The sequence below is a fragment of the Monodon monoceros genome, unplaced genomic scaffold (genome assembly GCF_005190385.1).
Source record: "Monodon monoceros isolate NGI ecotype Baffin Bay Population unplaced genomic scaffold, NGI_Narwhal_1 Super_Scaffold_22, whole genome shotgun sequence".
Taxonomy (NCBI): Eukaryota; Metazoa; Chordata; class Mammalia; order Artiodactyla; family Monodontidae; genus Monodon; species Monodon monoceros.
This window is the reverse complement of record NW_021703779.1, coordinates 58,868,484-58,895,840: the sequence shown is the minus strand read 5'-3', so window position 1 is coordinate 58,895,840 and position 27,357 is coordinate 58,868,484. Positions and strand designations below refer to the sequence as shown.

The 27,357-nt window shown below is 47.1% G+C and overlaps 2 protein-coding genes across 3 annotated transcripts in view; both read right to left on the bottom strand.

Annotated features, from left to right (window-relative positions):
• Positions 1-977: 977 nt before the first annotated feature.
• On the bottom strand, positions 978-10,630 carry GDPD2 (glycerophosphodiester phosphodiesterase domain containing 2). 2 transcript variants are annotated; one of them, XM_029239929.1, is made up of 16 exons: positions 10,273-10,625; positions 8,564-8,677; positions 8,114-8,280; positions 7,803-7,896; positions 7,584-7,643; positions 7,255-7,353; positions 6,979-7,072; positions 6,688-6,833; positions 6,487-6,569; positions 6,234-6,384; positions 4,032-4,253; positions 3,676-3,824; positions 1,959-2,106; positions 1,701-1,783; positions 1,420-1,448; positions 978-1,338 (listed from the first exon to the last, which is right to left on the bottom strand). In XM_029239929.1, exons 2-16 carry the CDS (start codon positions 8,666-8,668, stop codon positions 1,286-1,288), a joined length of 1,683 nt encoding a protein of 560 aa, XP_029095762.1. In that variant the 5' UTR covers positions 8,669-8,677; positions 10,273-10,625; the 3' UTR covers positions 978-1,285. The 2 variants fall into 2 exon arrangements, with proteins under 2 accessions (XP_029095762.1, XP_029095761.1); XM_029239928.1 differs by having other exon boundaries at positions 992-1,338; positions 8,177-8,280; positions 10,273-10,630.
• A 1,832-nt stretch (positions 10,631-12,462) lies between these two features.
• The window catches only part of KIF4A (kinesin family member 4A), a 126,245-nt gene continuing 111,350 nt past the window's right edge, over positions 12,463-27,357 (bottom strand). Inside the window, exons 28-30 of the mRNA XM_029239920.1 lie at positions 15,286-15,402; positions 13,540-13,662; positions 12,463-13,263 (exon numbers count right to left, since the gene is read on the bottom strand). Coding sequence (XP_029095753.1) covers positions 13,060-13,263; positions 13,540-13,662; positions 15,286-15,402 — 444 coding nt within the window. The 3' untranslated portion in view covers positions 12,463-13,059. The remainder of the gene's footprint in view (positions 13,264-13,539; positions 13,663-15,285; positions 15,403-27,357) is intronic.

The window sequence follows — 27,357 nt, the reverse complement described above, 5'->3', positions numbered from 1 at the left end:
CAGACCCTTAGTTCGATTTCCCTTCGTGTGGAGCCATGAACCGGGGTGAATGTGGGTGCGGTGGGGACTGAAGAGTCAGCCAGAGCCCCCTCCTGTCCTTGTGTTTGCCTTAGCCCCTCCCGCACTTCTACCAGACTCCTTATCCTAGGCCAGCTCCGCGCTGGTCATCTTAACTGTTTATCCCAGGGACTCACGAGCAGCAAACATACCGGGGACCTTGCTCCTCGAGGGGAAGGTGGCTCTGGCAACCTGACCCTGCACGCAGCCCAGAGAAGCGAAAACTTGTGGAAATCGGACCATGCCCTCGGGATACGGAGTCAAGGACACAGGTCCCCAATGGGCACAAGAAACAGGTAGCATTCAGCAAATACGTCACGGGTGACGACGGCGCGGCCCTCCTCTTGGGGCAGGTGGCCACAAGGTGGAGCTACAGCGCAACTCTGCACAGCGCGCCTGGGCCACCCGGAACGCTCCCTGTGGCGGCTGCTCTCCTGCTTCCCACTTGCAGCCCTTCATTGCCCCAGGTGGACCTCTTGCCACCTCCAACCCACGATTCTCCCCATGATGACCCCTCAATGTCATGTCACATGCAACCCTAGATGGAAGGTGCATCCTCCACCCAGCCCCAGCGCTGAAAAGATTAGACTGTGCCAAATGGGCGTTCAATTCACTGAATAACCGATTAACGGACAAGATTCAGGAACGAATGTGTCTTGAGGAAAAGACTGTGCACAGCAAAAAGCCACCTGTAGGCACAGAATTACATGGCTAGATGGGCTCTTTGGCCCCCAGCCTCTAGGCAGGAAATCAGATAAATTGCATATGTCAGGGGAGACAGTGAATGAAGCCAGGTCAATATCTCCATCATCTTATAGTTCTCCAGGAAAGGCCTCTTTGTCATCTCCTTCAGTCTGTTCCAAGCTGTCCCGTCCCTGACACCCTGTGCCTTCTACACAAGAACACGTGAACACAGATCAGAAACATTCTCTTGGCAATCTCCTTGTCTCTTCCTCTGTTCTAGTTTCATTTGGGGAGAAACTTCTGGTGACTCAGTGTCTTCCTAACCACTTCAGGTCAAAATCCCAAGGGGAACAGATTCCATGGAAGTTTGGGGCATGCCACCATCTGGGCAGAGGGCCCTCATAGTTCAAAACCTCCTATTGGCAAAGTTCACCCCACGCCAACCCCACCAACATTCCACCTCGGCCATTCTCTCTTCCTCCTTGCTGTTGGCCAATGCAGACAGGCCTCAGACTTTGGCTGGTGGGGGTCCAGGACAGGGCATTTACTCCATTATGAAAGCGTTGATCCTGGTCAGCAGCACTGCTGTTTCTAAGCCTGGGGAGAGGGGCATATAGGGAGTGAGCAAGGGGAAGGCTAGAGGAGGAGAAAAATGAAGTGAGGGGAGAAAGTTCTTACCGGTTCTCTCTCTCTCCTTAGCACATCTCCTATAGGGAGAAAAGCTTCTCATTATGAGTTCAGCCAGCTTCAAGCACGACCTTTTGACCCCGAGTTCCCCCAGACTGCCTTTCGCAAAAGGTTCAAGCCAATTGGATATATAAGGAAGGGTCTAAGAATCTCCGAGGAACCAAACAGACCAAACCCCAAGCCCCAGGCAGCATTTATGAATCTGAATCAGCCCTATCACCAGGACCCTAGGGAGAATAAAGACCCAGAAAGCTGGGGCACAAAACACTCACCGTTGGAGGAGGAAGGTCCACAAAAGCAGCAGGATGGAGACACAATTGGTAATGATCCACATCATTAGGTAGGTTTGAGGGGACTATGGGAATAGAAAAAAGCCCCTGTCAGTGGCCAGAGCGACCCGTATACAGACACAGGTAGTATATGGGGGGAGGAAGTATAAGTATAAGTATAAGTAAGGAAGAGAGGGATAGGGTTAAGGAGAAGCAGGGATGGGAAAAGAGGAGGAGGGGTGACAGTCCCAGAGCCCTTACAATAAGCCAGACAGGGTAACGCATCTGCTGCAGCAGCTGGCAGTCATTGGTGGTGACCGAATCCACCCCTGCACACCAGAGTAGGGAGAAGAGCCAGGGCTTGTTCACTACAAATAGGTTCACCGAGACATTATCTTGGTGCAGTGCTCTGTGGAGGAGGGGAAGAAATAGGGAACATCCAGAATCATGGCGTTCCAGGCATGGGAGGGAGACAGCCCCTCTCTGTGCTTGAATCTCCAGTGTCACTTCCCCAGAGCCATCAGTTCTGCCTTTGCATAGCAGCCCCTGACCAACTCTGTCTCCTGTTGGATTCCACCTATGGGTCTTAGCTTTGCTGTCTGGGGCCACACAAATGTGTCTCTCCTCTTTGTCTCATGACATCCCTTCAGAGGTCTGAGGGGCAGTGACCACATTCCCCTGAGTCTTCTCTTCTCCAGGCCCAACAGCCCCAGTCACTTCAACTGGGGCTGGGGACCTGGCTTATCATTCCCTTCCTCATAAAAACCTCTCTAATCTGACCTTACTCCAATTTACCTATGTTCCTTTTGAAGTTTGGAGCCTGCATCTGAAGGTGATATCCCGGGTAGGCTGGGACCAGCTTCGAGGAGAGCAAAACTCCTCCTGCCTTCTGGGCACTATGCCCATGTGAAGGCAGCCCAGGGTCAGGCTAGTTTTTGGCAGTGTCATTCATTATTCACAGTGTTCAATCAAAGCCCTGGTCTTTTTCACACATGCTCCTGCTAATGCCAGTGTCTCCCTCTCTTGTTTTTGTGCAGTTGAGCTTCTTTTGGACCCCAAATATAGGTCTTTGCATGTATCTCTGTTGCATTTCATCCTGGTACATTTGGCCCGTCATCTTGGAGTGCTTAGACCTTTCAGGGCCTCCATTTTCCCATCAGTGTTTTCATTACCAATTCATGCCTTTTGGAAACATGATCAGCAGTCGATGTTGACCAGGACAAGACTAAGGGGAGGGCCAAACCTGATATCGTGTCTCCTCCCATGGTGACAACTTGGGGAAAGGTCCTTGAAATACTTAATATGATAACTGGGCTATCTTTCAGTCCACATTTTTTTCTATCTGACCACAAGGATATTATTAGAGACCTTGGCAACTGCATGTTTGTAAGTCTATCATGTTTCCTGGCTGGGTCAGCTTCTGGGGCCCAGCTCACATCTGGGACTCTCGCCTCTCTCCCCTGGATCCATCCTCTCTTGCACCAATCTCTTTGGTGTAGAATGAAAGCTAAAATCCTTCTGGTGGCCTTACAAGGTCCTACCCAATTTGGCCCCTGCCTACCTCTCCAGCCTTGCCTTCCCCTCGCTCACAAGACTGCTGTTCCTGTTCTTCTGCAGCTCTTCCCATTGTCCTCTCTTTGCGACCTGTCAGGTCTCAGCCCAGACACCACCTCTTTAACCACTCTTCCTACTGTGACCCTCCCTAGCCCCTCTCTCCCAATCTCTACTACATCTTCCCAATTTTTTGGTCTTCAGATCACTTATCACTATCCAATATGCATATGTTTTGTGCAGTGGTTTATTGTCTGTCTGTCTCACCCCCAAAGCCTGCAATAAACAGTGCCTGACACATAGCAGGTGTTCAATAAATATGTGTTGTATGAGTGAATGAATGAATGGCCTTTGCCTTCCCAGCCTCGGCTCTTCCCCACCATTAAGCCTCGTGTGATCCCCTCAGCTCCTTTCCTCTGGCACTCACTTGATATCCAACAGTGGCAGGTCTTGATAGGGGAGGTTGAGAAACTGGGGCTTCTCAGTGCTGTGGCCTCCCAGATGTCCATATATCTGGCGCATTTGGGGGGCCCGTTGTTGGACATAAGCCCGATCTTCATCCGGTAGCCAGAGGACCTGTGGTTCAGGGTGGATGGGCATGAAGCTGGGGAAGGCCTAGGGATTCCGGGGGTGGGGACAGGGGCAGAGAGGTCTGACTGCGGATGGGCTGTATGAGCTGGGGTGGGGCCCTGGGGCGGGGGGAAGCCTCAGCATTATCATCATGGCCTAGGGAAGGCAGGGGAGAGGGGCACTAGGGAGCACTTGGGGTCCTGGCAACATCACCATGGCTTGGGGCACCCCTGAACTCAGCACAGTCTCCAGTGTCTGGTTCACAAAAGTGTCATGGTATGTATGGTTTCGTGGGGGGCGGCGCAGGTCAAACATGACAGAAAGGTTGTGGGCTTCAGCTTCTTTCAGTAGTTCTTTCAGGGCTGGCACTGTCTGATTCTCAGCGTCTTTCCGATCAGGGCCTGACAGCTGCTTAGCCCCCCAGAAGGGTCGCTTCTATAAGAAGAAGAAAATTGTTTCAAGACCAGAAGAAGCCTCCAGGCCATCCTCCCATCCTCATTATCTTCACTCATTACCCCCACTTGGTGTACAGCTTCGGCCCACTGCTGAGCCAGGGTTTTTCCTTTCTCCAAATTGTGGCCTTTTCTAGACCCTCTAATACCTTACTCTGGCCCCAACCTCCTATCCTCCCGGTTTCCTAACTTCCTCACTCTCACTACACTTGCCCTTGGGTCTCACGAAGACCTCTGGGATCTTGACCCCTTGGTTTCCTCCCAATCCATCAGCCCCTTTCTGGCCACACCTACATCCCCTACCCATGGTCCATCCGCAGCTTGAACTACTTTTCCACAGCCCCGTCAACTCCTTTCCTGCCCCACAAATCCCAAACTCATTGAATTCTGCAATTGTCTGCCCCCTCCACCCCTAGAATCGGGGGGCAGAGCACACCACGTAGGCTGTTGGCACTGTAGTCCTATTTTTTTTTTTTTTTTTTTTTTTTTTGCGGTACGCGGGCCTCTCACTGTTGTGGCCTCTCCTGTTGCAGAGCACAGGCTCCGGACGCGCAGGCTCAGCAGCCATGGCTCACGGGCCCAGCCGCTCCACGGCATGTGGGATCTTCCCGGACCGGGGCACGAACCCGTGTCCCCTGCATCGGCAGGCGGACTCTCAACCACTGCGCCACCAGGGAAGCCCTGTAGTCCTATTTTTTGCTCTCAGTGCCACTTAGCCATCCTTTTACTTTTTCTTGATTTGTTCCCTCTCCCATTCCTCCTGGTGGCTGTTCCAAACCTCTGCCACTCTCCTCGCCTCCCCTTGAAATCAACAGATGACCTTACCTCCTAGTCACTGGCATGGAGAAAGTGAGCTATCAACACTTATTAAATGTTTACTATGTGCCAGGCAGTATTAGAAGCACTTATGTGTATTAATTTATTTAGTCCTCCCGATAATCCTACAAGGTAGGTACTGTTATTATTCCCATTTTATAGATGAAGAAAATGAAGTACAGAGACCCTAAGGAATGTTGCCTAGGCTCACACAGCTAGGAAGTGGTGAAGCCAAGATTCAAACTCGGACGTCCTTTACTCTTAAGCGCTCAGATATGTCTTAATCCCTCAGAATATGTATCCAACTGACGGGTTGGATTACGGGAGATTTTTCAATTTTAGGTTATTTCTCTGAAATTTTACTTTTTAAAAATTTTTTTATAAGGAACTTGTATTACTTTGGTAATCAAGAAAAGAAAAACTAAACAAATTAAGTATCCTTTTAAATAATTTCCATCACCTGCAGGATTGAAGTCCACACTTCTAGGCCTGGCATTCAAAGCCCCCAGAGACCAAGCCTCTGCTCCCCCGGCCCCCGGCCAGTCTCATCTCCCACGACTCCCATGCATTTTTGTCTCCCACTTCCACTGAGCCACTTTTTCATTGTCTTTTTTTTTTTTTTTGGCCTTGCCGCGCGGCTTGCAGAATCTTAGTTCCTCAACCAGGAATTGAACCCGAGCCCAGGCAGTGAAAGCGCCAAATCCTAACCACTGGATCGCCAGGGAATTCCCACTGAGCCACTTTTTGTTCCCTGGAAAGGTTTCTTCATATTTCTGGGCTTTACACACACTCTTCCCTCTGACCAGAATTCCCGTTCCCTGCCTTGTCCATCTTAAAAACTACCCTCACTTCATATGCTGCTCAGGCATCCTCTCCTGTGAAACCACTCCTGATCCTCTCCTGCACTCCCCCTGCCCAACAGTGACCTCTCTCTCCTCTCTACCCAGTAAAGACCTTGCTCTTGCTGGAGGTTTCATATTCTGATAGCCTGTTGCCTAGGTGCTTTCCTTACTAGGTGGGAATGACCTGAGTGCAGAGATTGTATACCTGTCGCCCAACACGGGGCTCAGCAGATGCTTATCAATGAATGAACTCCACCCCCGAGTGCCCCTGCCCGTGGCTGCCTCTTCCAGAAGGCTGTCCTCACCTGTAGGAACCAGGCCCCGGCATTGAGTCTCTTCAGCTCAGTCCAGGAGAAGTTGCTACTGTGGCTGTTGACTCGGTGTGGGAACACAGAGGCCACATCTGTGGTCCTGGTCAGGCGCTCATCATGCATGAGGAAGGGGATCCCGTTGGAGCTGAAGGCACAAGGGGAGTCAGAGGGCCAAGCTCTGGGGCATCATTTCCAGAGCGTCCCTGCTGTGTCCCTGGGGTCGGGAGGGGACCCCGGCTTCCCTCACCTGACCATCACGTCGGTCTCAAACACAACAGCTCCACATTCAGCTGTCTTCCGCAGGGACATCAGGGTGTTCTCGGGGGCCAGCTGGGAAAGGTGAGGAGGTGGCAGGGAAGGGTGAGAGCCTGGGAACCCACAGGCCTGGTCACAGCAGCCTAGAGGAGCAGACCCTCCCTGCCCTGCCAGCATTCTGCCCAGCACTCACCATGGGGGCCCCTCGGTGTCCCATCAGCTCAGGCTTGGGGGGTAAGTCTTTGGATTCCATGATACAGGCTGAGGAGATGAATAGGGGCGCCAAGTAGATGGCCAGGGCAACTCCAAAAAATAGGAGAAGTAGCAGAATCTTGGGACCTGTGGGGAGTGGGGGACAGGCTATAGAGAAAGGACAGTGGTGGGCCCTGGGGACAGAAAGCAGAGTGCAGGTGCAGGAAACGGAGCAGCAGGAGGCAGAAGCATTGATGGCCAGTGAGGGTGTGTGAGAGGGTAGAGTTGGCACCTCTTTGGTGGATACGGTAGAAGGTATCAGCCACAGGCCAGGCCAGGAGAGTGATGCCAGCAACTGCTCCAATATGAAGGAATGGGGCTGTGGCCTGTGGACAAGAGCTGTTGAGGAGGGCTCTTCTCCCTAGAAGCCCTCCCCTTCTCCCCCTAGGACCTGACTTTTGAAGTTGAGAGCTACCTGGAGTCTCGGGGCACCAGGGAGCAAGCTGTGTCCTGGGGTTGGCCACAGGCGAAGGTTTCCCCCGCTAAGCCCTGGATACCAGCCACTCACCTGCAGTGACAGACGTAAGCTATGCCACTCCTGCCGCCATTGGACCTCCAGTCCCACAAGGCCAGCGGCCACAAGAAGTATAATGAGGAGCAGCAGCACCTGGGGGACCAGGGATCTTCATGTCAACCTGGGCTTGTGGCTGCCTGGGCTGCCCCTCACTCTATGAAAACAGGACCATTCTCTTCTCCTGACTCAACCACTGTCCTTCTTTCACTCAGCACATATTTACTGGGCTTCAGGTCCTGAGCTCGTGCCCAGGGATAGAAGAACTGGCTAAGCACCGGGCCCAGTGTACCCCTCTCCCGCTTGCTCCCATATGCCCACTCTACCTTGTGGGTGGTGTGCAGGCACAGAGGCTGGCCACAGAGCCGCAGGAACAGGGCCAGGAGCTGGGGGCAGAGGTGGTGGGAGTCATGAGGTGCCAAGAGAGGGGCTTCCCAGGCTGACACCTCCCTCCTCCCCTCCCCTCAGTGGCCAGGGTGAGAACGACAGGGTAGAGCTGAGCAGGAAGGAAGGGCTAAGGTTAGACCAGCTGCTCCGGGACCCACCAAGAGCAGGGATGCGTATGTGACCAGTAGAGAGATGACCAGCAGGAATGCCGGGGACCAGTCCATCCAGTGTCCCCAGTGCTGGAACAGGAATCTATGGGAGGGGAGAGGGAGGTGTCCGAGTGGGGGAAGGGCAGCGATAGTAGCCTGACGGGAGCTGGGCTGGGTGGCTCTAGGATGGGGGCCAGAAGGGAGTGAGGGGAAGCCCTTCAGGGGGTCAGGGGCTCCACGGACTGGGGAGACTTCACGGAGGGGTTTTCAAGGAGGCTGGGTAGGGGGCAAGCCAGGCAGGGCTGGGGATGACCGAGCACCCTGGAGTCCCGAGGTGGGGAGTAGGTTGACATGTCTGCTGAGGAAGGGGGTCTGTGACACACTCATTGAAGTTGTGCAGGTCATTGAGAAGGATGAGCACGACGTACAGCCAGCCCAGGGAGAGGAGAAAGGTGAGGAAGAGCAGGCCAAACCAGATGCATTCGCACTGCAAAGGGGCAGGAGAGAAGCTCACAGCCCATCCCCACTTCAGCTCAGAGTCCCCAACAGAGGGCAGCTCAAGGGGGCTTCCTGCCAGGCATGGGGGTGCTCTGCTTTTGCAGGTAGTTCTTTCCATGTTTGAGGGGATTTTCCTCCTGGGGAGAGAAAGCCCCTTCCTTCCCTATCCCCTCCCCTCTGCTGTCTCTGAACACACCTGGCCTTCTTATACCCTCCGAGTAGCCTCTGCCTTGGACTTCTGCCCCCCCCACCACACCCCATCCGTACTTCACCTGGTTGGTTTGTGTCCTGTCTTTGGGGCATTTCTTCCAGTGGCAGCTATACAGGCAGTGGAGGCAGTGGGCCCAGACCGAGCAGCAGCCAGGAGACTCACCCATGGTGAGGGCCTGGGGGAAGGGACACTTGGCTATCAGGGACCCTGGCAGAAGGCAGTATATGTGAGGAGCCCCGGGAGGAGCAGAGGCCTGGGCCGCTGCTCAGCAACGGAGGTCACAGGGCAGGTCCCAAGTGCCAGATTGGATGAGGAGGTGAGCAAAGGGGACAGTTTCCGGGGTCTTTCTTTCCCTTTCATCTGCATATGTGGAAAGTCAGTGGGAAACCCAGAGGTCTAGCCTCCTGGCAGGATATACACCCACTCTCTCCATCTCCTCCCCTTTCAACAGCATCCCTATCTGGGGATGGAGAGGTTGCCTGGGGTAGGGACTCAGGAGAAACTTCCCTGGGGTGGGGCAAACACGGTTTAGCAAGTTGAGGCAGATCTGGCCAAACTTCAGGCGGCCCCGTGTTGAGGCTTCCACCATAGAAGCCAGGAGTAACCTGAAGGAGAGGCACCAGGCCTGACCTGGGGCTGAGGGAGGCCTGGCTAGTGGCTATTTGGTCAGTTGCTATGGATACAGAGATTGCACACATTACAAAGCCCTGAACTGAAAGATTCTCTGTCTCCACCTCCCAGGGGCAAGGGGGCACTACCAATAAGAGGAAATCTTGAGGAGAACAGGTTGCCTGGGTCACTCCCTACCTTCTGAAGGAAACTTTTTCCTGCCCGCACACACCTGGAACATCTAAGCCCTCTTACCCCAGTCCTGTCGTTTCCTGCCCAGTCATCCCCCAACCTCAGCCAGGAAGCCAGTCCCCGCCTTTTCCTTCTCAGGGGCCCCACCCTCTGAGGACACTTTGGTGAAAGTACAACAAATACAGGGCAAAGGTGTGTATGGGGGTTGTGGTTGTCTTGGGGCAGGGGATCCCTGGACCTTGTGCTTTGAGGTCAAGCTGAGACCAAGCTGGCTTACTGATCCCCAGACTAGGCTGGGTGTGTGATTTTGATTCTACATGAGAAGATGTGGGATTTGTGTCAGCATTTGTATGTGCATGCGCACTAGTGGCTGTCAGTAAAATGGGTTTCTAGGTGATTTGGAGTATGTAAAGGAGCCCCTGGATACACCCAAAGTGGGTGTGGTCTGAGGAACATGACCCCTTGCCTTGTCATCTGGGCTCCCCTGAAGCTGTGGAGTCTTTAGGGGGTGCACAGTGGCTGAAAGGAGGGTGTGGCTGCTCCTGAAACAGCCCTTCTTACCCTCTGCTTGCCTTGGGAAAGGAGGGTTGGGGTAGGAACGGAAGTTAGGGGGCTGAAGATGGGGGGAGGGAAACCTCTCCCCACCCTGACACCCCTCCCAGGAAAAAGCCAACCCAGAGGGAGGTCCCCTGCCTCCTCCCATGCTGGGACCGAGTGGTTGTAGCCTGCCTCGGGCTCCAGCCGTACCTCGGGTACTGCCTCTGCACCCCGGACACTGCCGTCCAGGGTCCCACCTCCCTCCAGAAGCTGTCTGTAGGATAGGGTCAGGATCTGAGCAGCCAGAAAACTCCAATCAGGGGAGCTGACCAGGGGTGCTGCTCAATCCCTGGGCCCAACCCCTGCCGGCAGGAGCCGGTCTCGGCCCTGCCACTCCCGCCTGTGGCCCCCAGCCTTCCCGAGCCCTCACACCTTTTCTCAGCAGCAGGTCCGCTCTGCTCTCTGCCCTCTGCTGTGCACTGCACTGTTTCCCAGGTCCTCTCCGAGTTGTCAGCCTCCTCCCTCTTCCAGGCTCAGCCCCACCAGTCAAACAGGTGGCACTGTTGCCACCTACAGGAGGCTGTGCGGGTCCTCTCCCAAGGCCTGCAGCTGCTCTGTTGCCTGTGGTGTCCGTGCCTGGTCGGGTGGGAAGATGGGAGGGGGGAAGGGGGAGGGCGAGCAGATCTGCTTCTTTACTCGCTGCCGGTCAGGGGGCTTGGGGTGAGGAATTCCTTTGTGCAGCTTTCCCCATCCCTCTGTCCCTCCTCCTGTTCTCTTAGTCACTGCTGGGGCTTTGTCCCGGCTCAGGGAGGCGAGGGCTGAGGGCTGAGGGCGCGGGTGGGCGGGAAGCTGGGGGGAGGTGACCACACAACTTTGCAACTTGGCAGTGAGGAGAAGGGGCCCAGCCAGCCCCCTGGAAGGGGGTGTGTATGTGTGCAAGGAAGTCTAGCATCCAGTCTCAAGCTACCTGGGAGGATAGCCTTAATTCATCAGCCTCCCTTCCCTCTTGGGATCTTGCTTCTGCTTCTGCAAGGTGCATCTAGAAGGGAACTCAGAGTTGCATGCCACTTCTTGTTTCACCCAGTTTCTGGACCAGGGGTCTCCGTGGGCCTTATGGGGCCTGGGTGGTACTAGCAGCCCTTCCCTTTCCCCCCTCACCCCAGAAAGGAGATGCTCATTCAAGATGTGATGAGATTTGCATCTTTTTCGCTGCTTTGACCCCAAGGCATCTACCGTCTCTTTCCAAGAATCATTTGAGGAGTGTATAGTGGTATGGTCACTGGCTTTTGGAAGATGAATACATATAAAAGACACTTTTACCACACCATCAGCAGGGGCAGAATGGCCAGCAGGCCGTAGAGTCAGCTTAGTGCTAAAGCACAGGGCTCTGGGTGGGCCAGGGACTGGGGGCTGGCTTGATTGACCTTCCCTCTCAACCTTTTGGCTGAGGCAGTGGCTCGATGCCTGGGGGCTAGTGCAGTGTTGGTGGGAAAGAATGTCTTCTCTGGGGATAAGTTCATTTACCCCTCCCCCCAAACGCACTGGATTTGGAACAGTGAGAAGGAAGACCTGCTCTCTTAGGCCAAGAGCCTGCCCCCTCCTTCTCTGCCTTCCCATTGTATCCAGAGGCTCTAGTTGGCAATGGCAAAGGCTCCCTTGCTCCCTCGGCATTAAAATGCAAAGAGAAGCAAGGCTGCTTGCTGGCAGGAGGCCAGAAAGGGCTGCAGGGTCACCTAGTCCCAAAGGCTTCGCTCTAGGCAGGTTGTCCTTCAGTTTCCTTTGCTTGGACTCTGTTGGATTCTGGAGGAGTCTTGGCTTTCATGTGCTAAATTCTGGGGTGTACTTTGGGAGCTTTGTTCGGGGCAGGGGGCTGGGATTCAGAATGCATGGATATGACGCTCAGGGCTTGTGAACTCCTGAGAAGGCTGCAGGGCCAGGGCTGGTTCCCTTTTCGCCTTAAGCAGAGATGAAGAACCCAGATGCAGAGTGAGGAGTAAGCCGTGCCCATCCTCTTCCCTTTCAAAGGAGGAAGCAGGGTGTAAGTGTAGTGCTGTCCAGGGGCTGGGCAGCAGTACGATCCCATGCCCAGGCGACTCCAAATCAGGCCGCAGGCTGTCAGTAATGGCCATCACTGCCGATCTAGAGTCAGCTAAGAACTTTTGGTGTCAGACCTGGGTTCAAGTCTTACTAGCTCGATTACTCGTTAACTTTGTGACTTTAGTGAAGTGACTTAACATCTTTGTATCTCAGTTTTCTCATCTGCAAAATGAGACCTATTCACCTTGAACTTTTTTGTGAGGAGCAAATAAAATTGTGGCAAGCACATGGAGATGCTTGGTAAATATGGTTCCTTCCTCCTAAATCTGGAGGTCAGGCAGCCTCTACAGTGAAGGTCAGGCCACTGGCCTTGCTAGCATTATTCTAACCTCCTGAGATAACAGAGAAACATGAAGACACATGACTTGCTGCTCCATACTCCCCTCAGGGGATGAGGGCTGCTACAAGGCAGTGGGGCTTGGGCACTTGCACTGACTTTCCTTAATAGCTTCCCAGGGGCGGAGGAACACAGGTTGAAATTGTATTTCTCCCGCTAGCACAGAAGACTCTTTCCGAACAGCAGATGGACTAAGATTTATTTATTTACTTAACATTAACATTTAAAAAGATTTCATTTACCTCAGCAACTTGAAAGACAATTGATTGTACTATTAAAACACTTGAAATTCAGAGACAAGAAAGATCCCAGCGCCATTCTGGAGGTGGCGTGAAGATCTGTGCCAGGCCTCCAACCTAGGCTAGGCTCTGCCATGAAACTGAGATAACCTAAAGATAAGACAGCCTTGGTCTCATTCCCACTGGGACACAGCCCTAACTGCTCATGAGTAAGAGACAGCTAGATTGTACTGAGGACTGGTTCCTCATGAGTCATCAGGAAGGTCAGTTGGTTCTGTCTTCAGCAGGTAGCTTAGCACCCTTCTGGAGAGGAGAGTAGTTGTCAGGGGCTCTGGACATGAAGTTGCCAACATCCAACAAAGGTTCCCTCTGGACACGAAGTTGCCAACATCCAACAAAGGTTCCCTCTTTTTCAGTAACGTGCTGTTCCTTTTTTCAACAGCAAGAAACCTGAAATCAAGAGGAATCGTGAAAAAAAAACCCCTTCTGGCTGCAACCTGAAGGCATCTCCCAAGCCAGACCGAGGCAGATATGATGAGTCCAACTTCAGTGGGCCTCTTCTTCAATGGGGGAGCAGCCAGAGAAGAAGCTGGTATTGCTGGCCAGAGCTCGTTTCTTTTTCTTCCCTGGAGCTTTATTTTCTTGGGATTCTGTTGCTACATGTTTTGACTCTGGGAGGCCAAGGGAGGAGGCACCTGGAGCCGTGTTGTTTAATAGCACCTGCTCCACATCACACATCTCTTTCAGGATCTAGGAAGGACAGAGACAGCTATATGACTAGATCTGGGGTAGGGACAGAGGCTCAGCGCAGCCTAGCCACTACAGATGTTTAGCACACTCCCAATGGTATGAGGTGACCCTCCAAATAGCTCTGTTGAAAAAACCAGACTCTAGCAGATGCCCGGTTCCCAGTTCCCAGCAAGCTGATTGTACCTTTACCTCCTTTTCTCCCACAGCTCTCTGTCAGTGCTAATGCTGAGACGGACGCTAATACATTTAGAAACACCTGGCTTTTAGGCCACCTACCTTGCTGTTGGGAGTGGCACAGACAGGGTTAAAGAAGCTCAATCCTGGGGTCACCTCTGTGGGATCCTCCAGTTTGAAGGAGCCTTCAGAATCCCGAGTCCGCTCAACAGTGCCCAAGCTATCCTGAGAATCAAGCAGACAGGGATATTAGAAATTCAGCTACTAGGGTTACACAATCAGTCTGCTCCCCTTCAGCCAGTGAGGTACTAGCTCTGAGGGCCTCATCAGTCAGTGTAAGCAGGTCTTAGGGTGACCCTGCTTGGGGAGGTCACAGTGCTCAAAGGCAGCCTCTAAAGGCAAAAGACTGGGTAGGAGAGCGGCACAGGACACATCATGAGGCATGGTTTAAAACAAGGCTGAGCCTTGGTCATTTCTTTGATTAATCCTCTCCCCTCCCCAATCTACAATATACTTTTTAGCATTTCTACAGAGTGTTGCCTGTATTGGTCTTCCTTTCAGAGAGGAAGCTGAGGCCAAGAGAGAGAAGTTGCTTAGGTAACAAGGCTACTCTGTGGTAGAGCTTGGATTAGAATTATAGCCTGTTGTCATGGAAACTGAACTGGATTAAGAGTCAGGAAGCCTGAGGTCTAATCTTAGCCGCCATGACCAGCTGTATAATATCACACCGAGTCACTTAAGCTTATTTCTGGGCCTTAGTTTCCTTCTCTGTAAAATGGCAGTATTGGACTAGATCAGTGGTTTTCCAACTGAAATTCTAAGAGGAAACTCGATATATAAACAAGTAAAGAGCAAGTTGCTTTGGTTGGCACGGGGTCAAACTGAGCTGGGCCACACTCCTCTGCCTGGAAGCACTTCCATGGAGCCACTATAGGACTCTAGAACCCAAATTGAGAAAAGCATGGGCATAGAGAATCCTGAAGGTCCTTCTGCAATGCTACTTCTACAGTTCCTAGCCTGACCTCTAGCTTGCCACTTTAGTCCTCTAATGATTACCTACCTCAGAAGTTTTTTTAATGGACGACCCAGGGCAAAACTGCGCCCATATAGATGGTTAAGAAATGCACAGTGAACTAGTCTTGCTAAAATTCCTGTGTATCACACAGAGAGCAGTAGGAATGAGCTTTTGCCGTGGGCACAGGTAGGCATAAGGCAAGTTCGGGCATCTGACCTGCTTGGTGCTACACTTCTCAGTACACATTTTGTTTCCCTGAGTCTGCTATCCCTGGGAGCAATGTAAGAACAATTACAGTTAACTTGGCTCAGAACAGTGAATATCAGAAAGACCAAGTTCCTGTGGGTCTTTTCCTAGAGCCATGGAATAGCTGGTTCCCATGGAGAAGGTCTAAGTAACTAATGTCTCAAGATGTCAGAAGGATTAACTTCCTTCCTGGAAACTTCTACCTCAGCACGTGGCCCTTACAATTCCAGCTAAGCCTCTGGACTAGTTTGATCCTGCGTGGCTGTATGCCTGTAAATGCTTGCTCTACTGTTCCTTGCTTGTGCCTTAGACACTGTACAGAAATTTTACAGCCAAGGCTAGGGGTGGGGAACTGCATATCTGGGAATCTCCTGGGAGAGGCTGTGGCTTCTGAAGGGTTTGTGTGGACAGGTTAGCAGCAAGGAAGAAGGACTGAGAAGCGAAATGTCTTTTTCTGGTTGCAGAGGGAAGAAGGGTGGGAGGGGCTGTGCAGGAGACTCTGGCTTTCAGGAAGGAAGGTAGAAGAAAAGGACAGAAACTGCTGGGAGATCTGAAAGGATGGTGAGGGACGACAGCACCGATCCTACCTTGCCTTGCTGACGGTTCCTACACTTTGTGGGGTCACAGCTGCAGTCCACGCCACAGTCCAACTTCTGTCTCCTGCACCCGCACTGCTTGTTCCCACACCAGCCCTTGCAGGAACACTGCAAAGCAGGTTTGTAGAAAGACACATTACTGAGTCAGAAGACTAGGTTTGAAGTACCTTCCCTTCATTCTTAGGCCATTCTAGAAAAACTGGAAAGTACCATCAACTTTACTAAGCTTCTATCTCCTCAGTCCTCTCTTTAGTGAAACAATGATCACCAAGAACCCCCATAGGTTTTCTAAGAACAAGTCATGCCACACTTTTGGGATACTATCCTTGAAAGATGGATTGGATGGATACCATAATAATGCAGGGCAACTGACAAAGATCCTCATGGTGATTTTATGGCCAAAGTGAAGAACTATGAGATGAATGGGAGTAGAATTAGGCATATTTAAGGACTGAGTATAGTTGCTCAGTATCTTTAGATCTACCCAGCTGTACTTTCATCCAACTCACATTTCTACAGTTTGTTTAGTGTCAGCCTGGGCTTTGTCCTCAGCAGTTTAATCATTCAACATTTTAATAAATCACTGATGATATGAAATAAAATCATTTACATTTGTATAGCACTTTACAGTTTCCGAGTACTTTCATATACAGAAATGCAAAATCTCATTTGAATCTCATAGCCAGTCTACAAGGTAGGCATATTTATCAGCTGTAACAATGACACAAAGCTGGAAGGATGATTAATATGTAAGATAATAGAATCACAATTCAAAAATATTTTGACTGGCTGGAATTATGGGCTGGAAGCAGACAGAAAAGTTATAACAGGGATAAATGTAAGTCTGGCATTAAGTTCCCCCAAATCAGCCATATAAATGTAATGTTGGGTGGGGGAGATCTGGCTTAAAAGTAGTTTGGTGCAGGGAATTCCCTGGTGGTCGTGGTTAGGACCCGGAGCTTGCACTGCCGATGGCCCAAGGGCCCAGGTTCAATCCCTGGTTGGGGAACTAAGATCCCACAAGCAAGAATGGAGTCCGCCTTTCCACAGAGCTGGAACTCCTGGCTTGGGGTCTCTTCCCTCCGCTGTCACTGAACTGCCCCAGAGCCCGAGCGGAGGGCGGCCTCACTGAGGCTGCTGGCTCTGGAGGGGCCCCAGCAGCCAAAGCCGCAACAGTCCTGGGGACCATGGGCCGGATCACTCATCCTGGGGTAAGCCAGCTGCCATGTCATGAGGACACTCAAGCAGCCCTAAGGAGAGATCCACATGGCAAGGAACTGAGGCCTCCTACCTACAGCCACATGACCGTGTGGATGACAGGCTCTTGCTGCTCCAGCCAGGCATCGGGGCTGTGCCTCTGAGGTAGGAGAGCCAAGTTCAGGACGCTGCTCCACAAGAGACCTCCCAGCTCCACGTAATACCAAACGGCGAAAATCTCCCAGAGATCTCCATCTCAATGCCAAGACCCAGCTCCACTCAACGACCAGCAAGATACAGTGCTGGACACCCTACGCCAAACAACTAGCAAGACAGGAACACAACCCCATCCATTAGCAGAGAGGCTGCCTAAAATCATAAAAAGGCCACAGACATGCCAAAACACACCACCAGATGTAGACCTGCCTACCAGAAAGACAAGATTCAGCCTCATCCACCAGAACACAAGCACTAGTTGCCTCCACCAGGAAGCCTACACAACCCACTGAACTAACCTTAGCCACTGGGGACAGACACCAAAAACAATGGGAACTACGAACATGCAGACTGCGAAAAGGAGACCCCAAACACAGTAAGTTAAGCAAAATGAGAAGACAGGGAGACACACAGCAGATGAAGGAGCAAGGCAAAACCCCACCAGACCTAACAAATGAAGAGGAAATAGGTACTCCACCTGAAAAAGAATTCAGAATAATGATAGTAAAGATGATCCAAAATCTTGGAAATAGAATGGAGAAAATACAAGAAACATTTAACAAGGAGCGAGAAGAACTAAAGAGCAAACAAACAGTGATGAGCAACACAATAAATAAAATTAAAAATTCTCTAGAAGAGATCAATAGCAGAATAACTGAGGCAGAAGAACGGATAAGTGACCTGGAAGATAAAATAGTGGAAATAACTACTGCAGAGCAGAATAAAGAAAAAAGAATGAAAAGAATTGAGGATGGTCTCAGAGACCTTTGGGACAACATTAAATGCACCAACATTTGAATTATAGGGGTCCCAGAAGAAGAAAAGAAAAAGAAAGGGACTGAGAAAATATTTCAAGAGATTATAGTTGAAAACTTCCCTAATATGGGAAAGGAAATAGTTAAGTCCAGGAAGAACAAAAAGTCCCATACAGGACAAATCCAAGGAGAAACACTCCAGGACACATATTAATCAAACTATCAAAAATTAAATACAGGGCTTCCCTGGTGGTGCAGTAGTTAAGAATCCGCCTGCCAATGCAGGGGACATGGGCTCTAGCCCTGTTCTGGGAAGATCCCACATGCCGCTGAGCAACTAAGCCTGTGCGCCACAACTACAGAGCCTGCGCTCTAGAGCCCGTGAGCCACAACTACTGAGCCCACGTGCTACAACTACTGAAGCCTGCGTGCCTAGAGCCCATGCTCCACAGCAAGAGAAGCCACCACAATGAGAGGCCTGTGCACTGCAACGAAGAGTAGCCCCTGCTTGCCACAACTAGAGGAAGCCCACTCACAGGAATGAAGACCTAACACAGCCAAAATAAATAAAAAAATAAATTAATTAGTAAACAGTACTTCTTAAAAAAAAAATAAATAAAATTAATTACAAAGAAAAAATATATTAAAAAAATTAAAAGCAGCAAGGGAAAAACAACTAAAAACACGAAGGGAATCTCCATAAGGTTAACAGCTGATCTTTCAGCAGAAACTCTGCAAGCCAGAAATGACTGGCAGGACATATTTAAACTGATGAAGGAGAAAAACCTACAACCAAGATTACTCTACCCAGCAAGGATCTCATTCAGATTTGACGGATAAATTAAAATCTTTACAGACAAGCAAAAGCTGAGAGAATTCAGCACCACCAAACCAGCTTTACAACAACTGCTAAAGGAACTTCTCTAGGCAGGAAACACAAGAGAAGGAAAAGACCTACAATAACAAACCCAAAACAATTAACAAAATGGTAATAGGAACATACATATCAATAATTACCTTAAATGCAAATGGATTAAATGCTCCAACCAAAAGACATACACTGGCTGAATGGATACAAAAACAAGACCCATATATATGCTGTCTACAAGAGACCCACTTCCGACCTAGGGACACATACAGACTGAAAGTGATGGGATGGAAAAAGATATTCGATGAAAATGGAAACCAAAAGAAAGCTGGAGTAGCAATTCTCATATCAGACAAAATAGACTTTAAAATAAAGACTATTAGAAGAGACAAAGAAGGACACTACATAATGATCCAAGAAGAAGATATAACAATTGTAAATATTAATGCACCCAACATAGGAGCACCTCAATACATAAGGCAAATACTAACAGCCATAAAAGGGGAAATCGACAGTAACACATTCATAGTAGGGGACTTTAACACCCCACTTTCACCAATGGACAGATCATCCAAAATGAAAATAAATAAGGAAACACAAGCTTTAAATGATACATTAAACAAGATGGACTTAATTGATATTTATAGGACATTCCATCCAAAAACAACAGAATACACATTCTTCTCAAGGGCTCATGGAACATTCTCCAGGATAGATCACATCTTGGGTCACAAATCAAGCCTTGGTAAATTTAAGAAAATTGAAATTGTATCAAGTATCTTTTTCGACCACAATGCTATGAGACTGGATATCAATTACAGGAAAAGATCTGTAAAAAATACAAACACATGGAGGCTAAACAATATACTACTTAATAACCAAGAGATCACTGAAGAAATCAAAGAGGAAATCAAAAAATATGTAGAGGGCTTCCCTGGTGGCACAGTGGTTGAGAATCTGCCTGCTAATGCAGGGGACACAGGTTTGAGCCCTGGTCTGGGAAGATCCCACATGCCACGGAGCAACTAGGCCCGTGAGCCACAACTACTGAGCCTGCGCGTCTTGAGCCTGTGTCCCACAACAAGAGAGGCCACAATAGTGAGAGGCCTGTGTGCCGCGATGAAGAGTGGCCCCTGCTTACCACAACTAGAGAAAGCCCTCGCACAGAAACGAAGATCCAACACAGCCAAAATTAAATAAATAAACAAAAACAAAACAAAACAACAAAAAAGATACACATAACTGAATATAATACATTCTTTTAAAAAAAAAACGTAGAAACAAATGACAATGAAAACACGACAACCCAAAATCTATGGGAGGCAGCAAAAGCAGTTCTAAGAGGGAAGTTTATAGCAATACGATCCTACCTTAAGAAACAGGAAACATCTCGAATAAACAACCTAACCTTACATCTAAAGCAATTAGAGAAAGAAGAACAAAACAACACCGAATTTAGCAGAAGGAAAGAAATTATAAAGATCAGATCAGAAAGAAATGAAAAAGAAATGAAGGACACTATAGCAAAGATCAATAAAACTAAAAGCTGGTTCTTTGAGAAGATAAACAAAACTGATAAACCATTAGCCAGACTCATCAAGAAAAAAAGGGAGAAGACTCAAATCAATAGAATTAGAAATGAAAAAGGAGAAGTAACAACGAACACTGCAGAAATACAAAAGGTCATGAGAGATTACTACAAGCAACTATACGCCAATAAAATGGACAACCTGGAAGAAATGGATAAATTCTTAGAAATGCACAACCTGCCAAGACTGAATCAGGAAGAAATAGAAAATATGAACAGACCAATCACAAGCACTGAAATTGAAACTGTGATTAAAAATCTCCCAACAAACAAAAGCCCAGGACCAGATGGCTTCACAGGCGAATTCTATCAAACATTCAGAGAAGAGCTAACACCTATCCTTCTCAAACTCTTCCAAAATATAGCAGAGGGAGGAACACTCCCAAACTCATTCTACGAGGCCACCATCACCTTGATACCAAAACCAGACAAGGATTTCACAAAGAAAGAAAACTACAGGCCAATATCACTGATGAACATAGAAGCAAAAATCCTCAACAAAATACTAGCAAACAGAATCCAACAGCACATTAAAAGGATCATACACCATGATCAAGTGGGGTTTATTCCAGGAATGCAAGGATTCTTCAATATACACAAATCAATCAATGTGATAAACTATATTAACAAATTGAAGGAGAAAAACCATACGATCATCTCAATAGATGCAGAGAAAGCTTTCGACAAAATTTAACACCCATTTATGATAAAAACCCTGCAGAAAGTAGGCACAGAGGGAACTTTCCTCAACATAATAAAGGCCATATATGACAAACCCACAGCCAACATCATCCTCAATGGTGAAAAACTGAAACCATTTCCACTAAGATCAGGAACAAGACAAGGTTGCCCACTCTCACCACTCTTATTCAACATAGTTTTGGAAGTTTTAGCCACAGCAATCAGAGAAGAGAAGGAAATAAAAGGAATCCATATCGGAAAAGAAGAAGTAAAGCTGTCACTGTTTGCAGATGACATGATACTATACATAGAGAATCCTAAAGATGCTACCAGAAAACTACGAGAGCTAATCAATGAATTTGGTAAAGTTGCAGGATACAAAATTAATGCACAGAAATCTATGGCATTCCTATACACTAACAACAAAAAATCTGAAAGTGAAATCAAGAAAACAATCCCATTTACCATTGCAACAAAAAGAATAAAATATCTAGGAATAAACCTACCTAAGGAGACAAAAGACCTGTTTGCAGAAAATTATAAGACACTGATGAAAGAAATTAAAGATGATACAAATACATGGAGAGATATACCATGTTCTTGGATGGGAAGAATCAACATTGTGAAAATGACTCTACTACCCAAAGGAATCTACAGATTCAGTGCAATCACTATCAAACTACCACTGGCATTTTTCACAGAACTAGAACAAAAAATTTCACAATTTGTATGGAATCACAAAAGACCCCGAATAGCCAAAGCAATCTTGAGAACGAAAAACAGAGCTGGAGGAATCAGGCTCCCTGACTTCAGACTATACTACAAAGCTACAGTAATCAAGCCAGTACGGTACTGGCACAAAAACAGAAAGATAGATCAATGGAACAGGATAGAAAGCCCAGAGATAAACCCATGCACATATGGTCACCTTATCTTTGATAAACGAGGCAGGAATGTACAGTGGAGAAAGGACAGCCTCTTCAATAAGTGGTGCTGGGAAAACTGGACAGGTACATGTAAAAGTATGAGATTAGCTCACTCCCTAACACCATACACACAAAAAAGCTCAAAATGGATTAAAGACCTAAATGTAAGGCCAGAAACTATCAAACTCTTAGAGGAAAACATAGGCAGAACACTCTTTGACATAAATCACAGCAAGATCCTTTTTGACCCACCTCCTAGAGAAATGGAAATAAAAACAAGAATAAACAAATGGGACCTAATGAAACTTCAATGCTTTTGCACAGCATAGGAAACCATAAACAAGACCAAAAGACAACCCTCAGAATGGGAGAAAATATTTGCAAATGAAGCAACTGACAAAGGATTAATCTCCAAAATTTATAAGCATCTCATACATCTCAATAACCTAAAAACAAACAACCGAATCCAAATGGGCAGAAGACCTAAATAGACATTTCTCCAAAGAAGATATACAGACTGCCAATAAACACATGAAAGAATGCTCAACATCATTAATCATTAGAGAAATGCAAATCAAAACTACAATGAGATATCATCTCACACCAGTTAGAATGGCCATCATCAAAAAATCTACAAACAATAAATGCTGGAGAGGGTGTGGAGAAAAGGGAACACTCTTGCACTGCTGGTGGGAATGTGAATTGGTACAGCCACTATGGAGAACAGTATGGAGGTTCCTTAAAAAACTACAAATAGAACTACCATATGACCCAGCAATCCCACTACTGGGCATATACCCTGAGAAAACCATAATTCAAAAAGAGTCATGTACCAAAATGTTCATTGCAGCTCTATTTACAATAGCCAGGAGATGGAAGCAACCTAAGTGCCCATCATCGGATGAATGGATAAAGAAGATGTGGCACATATATACAATGGAATATTACTCAGCCATAAAAAGAGACGAAATTGAGCTATTTGTAATGAGGTGGATAGACCTAGAGTCTGTCATACAGAGTGAAGTCAGAAAGAGAAAGACAAATACTGTATGCTAACACATATATATGGAATTTAAGGAAAAAAATGTCATGAAGAACCTTGGGGTAAGACAGGAATAAAGACACAGACTTACTAGAGAATGGACTTGAGGATATGGGGAGGGGGAAGGGTAAGCTGAGACAAAGCGAGAGAGAGGCGTGGACATATATACACTACCAAACATACGGTAGATAGCTAGTGGGAAGCAGCCGCATAGCACAGGGAGATCAGCTCGGTGCTTTGTGACCGCCTGGAGGGGCGGGATAGGGAGGGTGGGTGGGAGGGAGACGCAAGAGGGAAGAGATATGGGAACATATGCATAACTGATTCACTTTGTTATAAAGCAGAAACCAACACACCATTGTAAAAGCAATTATACTGCAATAAACATGTAAAAAAAAAAAAAAAAAGCAAGCCAGTCAGCCAGTAATTTGGAGCTCAGAAATCACAGGGAGAGAATGTTTCAGCAAACCCTGGGTCAGTCAGACTCCATTTGAAATGATATATCCTATTTTAGGGCCCCATAATTTTTTTTAGGCATATAAAAAGTGTAGACAAGAAGAAAACCCCACTCATGTCCCCAACCCTCCGTTGATGAGTAAAATACAGATAGAACTGAAGCCTCCTGTCTATGCTTTCCTGATCCCATTTGCCTTCCTCCCTCCCAGGGGCAGTCTCTTGAATTAGGTGCTTATTATCCCATGCATGTCTCTTTTTTACCACATATGAGTTTTTGTTTAAAATATGTAAGGAGTTACCTTACATACTTTTAAACTTTATATAAATGGTATCTTATCATCCGTTGATGCATGTAGCTCCTGTTCCATTCATTTTCACACTATGAGTATGCCACAATTTACCCATACTCCTCATAGTGCCATATTTCACACTTACAACAAGGCTACAATAGTAATAGCTGACATCACCATGTGCCAGGCACTGTTACAAGCGCTTTCCATATATTAAGCCCATTTTATCAATAAGTATGTTTCCTTGTGCACACATTCAGGAGTCCACTGTGTGTATGTGCTTCACAAAGAGGAAATTAAACAAAAAGGGGGCGGGTGACCAGCATTATAGGAAGTGATGTTGTAAGAGAAATGGTGGAAGAAAGTAAGGATAGTTTGGCTTGGAACAAATATAGGTGACAGAGCTCTCAGAATGATGGATTAGAGTCAGAGGAGACCTCAGTGACTATCTAAAGCCTGATTTGATGTATGAAGCCCTACTCAAACACCCCTGGTCTTATTATCCAATGCTCTATTTATCCTGAGATAACAGTTTCTATATAACTTCTGATCTCAGGACCAAATTCTGCCATCTGGAATGATTGGAATCAATTTAACCCCACTTTCACAGCATATATGTTCAAACCCTGAGCATCGTTTTCACTCCCCAGTCCCACTCTGTCCAAATCCTCTCAAAGCTAAATATACCTAGCTCCCTCAATGATTCACCACATGACATGGTTTCCAAGAATTCTCACCACCTTGGCTATATAACAATTTGTCCAAGTTCATCTTCAATTGTGACATCCAGAAATGAGCATAACTTTCTAAATGTGGTGTGACCATTGTGAAGCAGATTGAGACAAACACCTCCCTTGTTATGAACTCCATAGTTCTGCTAATGAGTCCTAAATCACAGTAGCTTTTTTTCCCTTGTCATATCTTTGTGGATTCATATTGCATTTACAGTTAAATTCAAGCCCTCGAGCCTGTTTCATATGGACAACCATCACCATTGTTGTGTAGTTGTGAGGGTAAAAGAAACCATTAAAACATCTTCCCCCTCACCCCCATTATGAGAATAATATATAGTACTTTATAAAATCTGAAAATCAAAACCATGATTTTTAATATTTAACAATTGTATATAGTCTTTCATCATGTGGAAATGTCAATTTACTTAACTAGTCACCTAACGTTAGATATTAAGATTGTTTTGAAAGAAATTGTTTGCCATTAAAAATCACGTTGCAGCAAATATCCTGGTACATAAATACAATCCAAATCTTACCATGATTGACAAGGCCTCTGATTACCCCTCTGACCCGACCTTGTACTGCACTCTCCCACTTCTCAGTATCCTCCAGCCTCACTGGCCTCTTCAGCTGTTCCTTGATAAGCCAAGCTCATTCCTGCCCTGAGGTCTTTGCATTTACTGTTTCCTTTTCCTGAAATGTTCTTCTGATTTTTTTCCCCGACTTGCTCCTTCACTTTGTTCAGATCTCAGCTTAAATATCTCCTCTTCAGAGAGGCCTCTCCCAAACACTCATCCAAAGTACTCTTTTCCTACCCCATCATTCTCTATGATTTGACTACATTTTCTTTTTATCTCTTATCATCTAAAATTATTTTATTTGTTTTTCTGGTCACTATGAGTCTCTCTCCACAAGAATGTCTTCAGTTTCATGAGGCCAAGGATTTTACCTGTCTTGTTTATTGCATCCTCAGCACCTAGAAGCAGTGCCTGATAGTTTGATGCTCAAAAAAGATTTATAAATCTTTTTACATATCAATGACTATTTCCTTAGTATAAATATCTATGTGTATAATTATTGAGCCAAAGGATAGGAACATTTTTAAGGCTTTTGATGCATATTTTCAAGTTGCTTTCCAGAAAGGTATGCCAAACTACACTCCTAACAACAACAGACAGGAATGCCCGCCTTAGTCACCTTTGCCAACACTGGACATAACAGAAAAAAAAAAAACCCCTAACTTTGCTTCTTTGAATAAGACAGAGCAAAACACAGAGTTCTATGACATGTCCTAGAGACACCTCGCCAGGATGACATTGGTCCATTGATTGCTACAGGCTGGGTATGGTCCTCTGACCATTTACACATTTATCTATATTATATGCCTCAAAAACACTCTATTACCCTGTCCATGTGTCTCTATTTTATCCAAAGTACAAGAGTGGCATCTGAAGGGCTATCATAAGGAAGAACAATTAGACTTCTACATAGCCAAGACTCATTGGGATGATTTATAGGACAGTTCAACAAGGAACAACTTTCCAACACCTACTTGGAATACAATGGGCTGCCCTGTCTCACGACTGTGAGCCTCCCCCTACTAGATTGCTTGTTTTCAAGCAAGCAGAGCCTAGATAAACACCTGGGAGTGGTATTATAGAACAGTCATGACGTACATGACAGATGTATTCACACGAATGCCATGTGCACTAGCTTTAGCTTCATCCTATTTTCTCTCACACCAGGACGCAGATCAGAATATAAGAGAGGGAGCAAGATCTTGCCACAGACAAAATCTCAAATATGATGTATGTGGGATGTGTGTGTATACGTGTGTGTGTATCACAACTGCTAGCAACTCACCAGCATGTCCCAACACCATAGCTGGGAACCACTATAATAGAGAGATTCTTTATATAAAAGCAGTGGGAAGTCAAGATGAAAGACCTCTGGGGTTCCTTTAAGCCAGTGGTTCTCAACCCTGGCTGCACATAAGAAATCTCTGGGGAGCTTTTCAAAAAGGCCAGGTCCCACCTCAGACCAATTAAATCAGAATATCTGGGGGTGGGGTCCCAGGCAACCTGTGTTTAAAAGCTCCCTGGGGGATTCTAACGTGCAGCCAGGGTTGAGAATTATTTCTTTAGAGTCTATAATTCTTCTAGCACTGATTTCAGCGTTACATTATATCTCAGAATGATAAGATCTGGTAAAAATTGTAACATAAAGGATACCAGGCTAGGAATTGGGAGCCTTGGGCTCTAGTCTTATATTTAATACTTGGCATGACCTTGGACAAGTCACTCCATCCAAGTTTATCTCCATTCTTTCATTACTAGAGACCAGAATACCTCCTCCCTCTTTTCTGCCAAAGGGGACAAATGGGAATATTTGTAAAAATCCTTACAGTGCTTTAATAACAATACCTGCATGATATTTTATCCTTCACAAGGTGCTCCTGCATATATTCCTTCTTTTAACTTCTCAGACACCATATAGCCCCATATAAAGGTAGTATTATTAAAACCCATTTATTAAAAACAACAACAACAAAACCCATTTATACAACTTTGACTGTTACTTTGACTCAGGATATTAGTGCTGGAAGGGACCTTTTATATCACTATTCTAGCCTCATCCCTTTATTACATAAATAAGGAATCTGAGGCTCAGAGAGATTAAGTGACTTGCTTAAGGCTATCCAACTAAATAGTGGCAAAGTCAAGACTACAACTCACGTTTACCTGGCTTCTAAGCTATCACTTCTTTACTACAGCACATGGCCTATCCTTCGGCATCTCCTTAGTACAGATAGGAAATATAGCTGAATGAGGAAACCTAGTTTTTTCAGCATTAGCTTTGGACAAGTCATCATTTTGGTACCTGCTGCAGTCTCCTTTGCAGATACCTAGTGATTCATACCAGCCCGCTTCAGCTGGGTTGAAACAATAATAATCAGGATGGCCTTCATGCAAAGCATCAAGGTCTACAGCTGATGTGTCTACAAGCAGTCTGATCATAGAGCAGTCCATGTACTTCGAGGCCTCCAAAAGGGAGAAACTAGATTGTATGCCAACTTGCTCCCCTTAAAGCCCAGTTATATTCTCAAGTTATAAGATCAGGGAAAAAGCCTAGAAAATAATCATCTCTCAGTGTTTTAGAGATAGGATTTATCATTGATAGCAAATATCACTTACTTGCATTTTTGGCTATACTTCTATATTTCCTTTTTAAGCTTACAGCAACAGTGCTATTATATCTATGCTTGTGTGTGTGTGTGTGTGTGTGTGTGTGTGTGTGTGTGTGTGTGTGT

What these genes read in the sequence shown, in the direction of transcription:
- GDPD2 (XM_029239929.1), bottom strand. Translation starts at nt 8,668, where the DNA reads ATGGGTGAGTCTCCTGGCTGCTGCTCGGTCTGGGCCCACTGCCTCCAC. An exon ending in GAGACCGACGTGATGGTCAG is followed by an intron (nt 6,385 to 6,486) that starts GTGAGGGAAGCC and finishes TTGTGCCTTCAG; the next exon opens with CTCCAACGGGATCCCCTTCC. An exon ending in GTTACCCTGTCTGGCTTATT is followed by an intron (nt 1,784 to 1,958) that starts GTAAGGGCTCTG and finishes CTATTCCCATAG; the next exon opens with TCCCCTCAAACCTACCTAAT.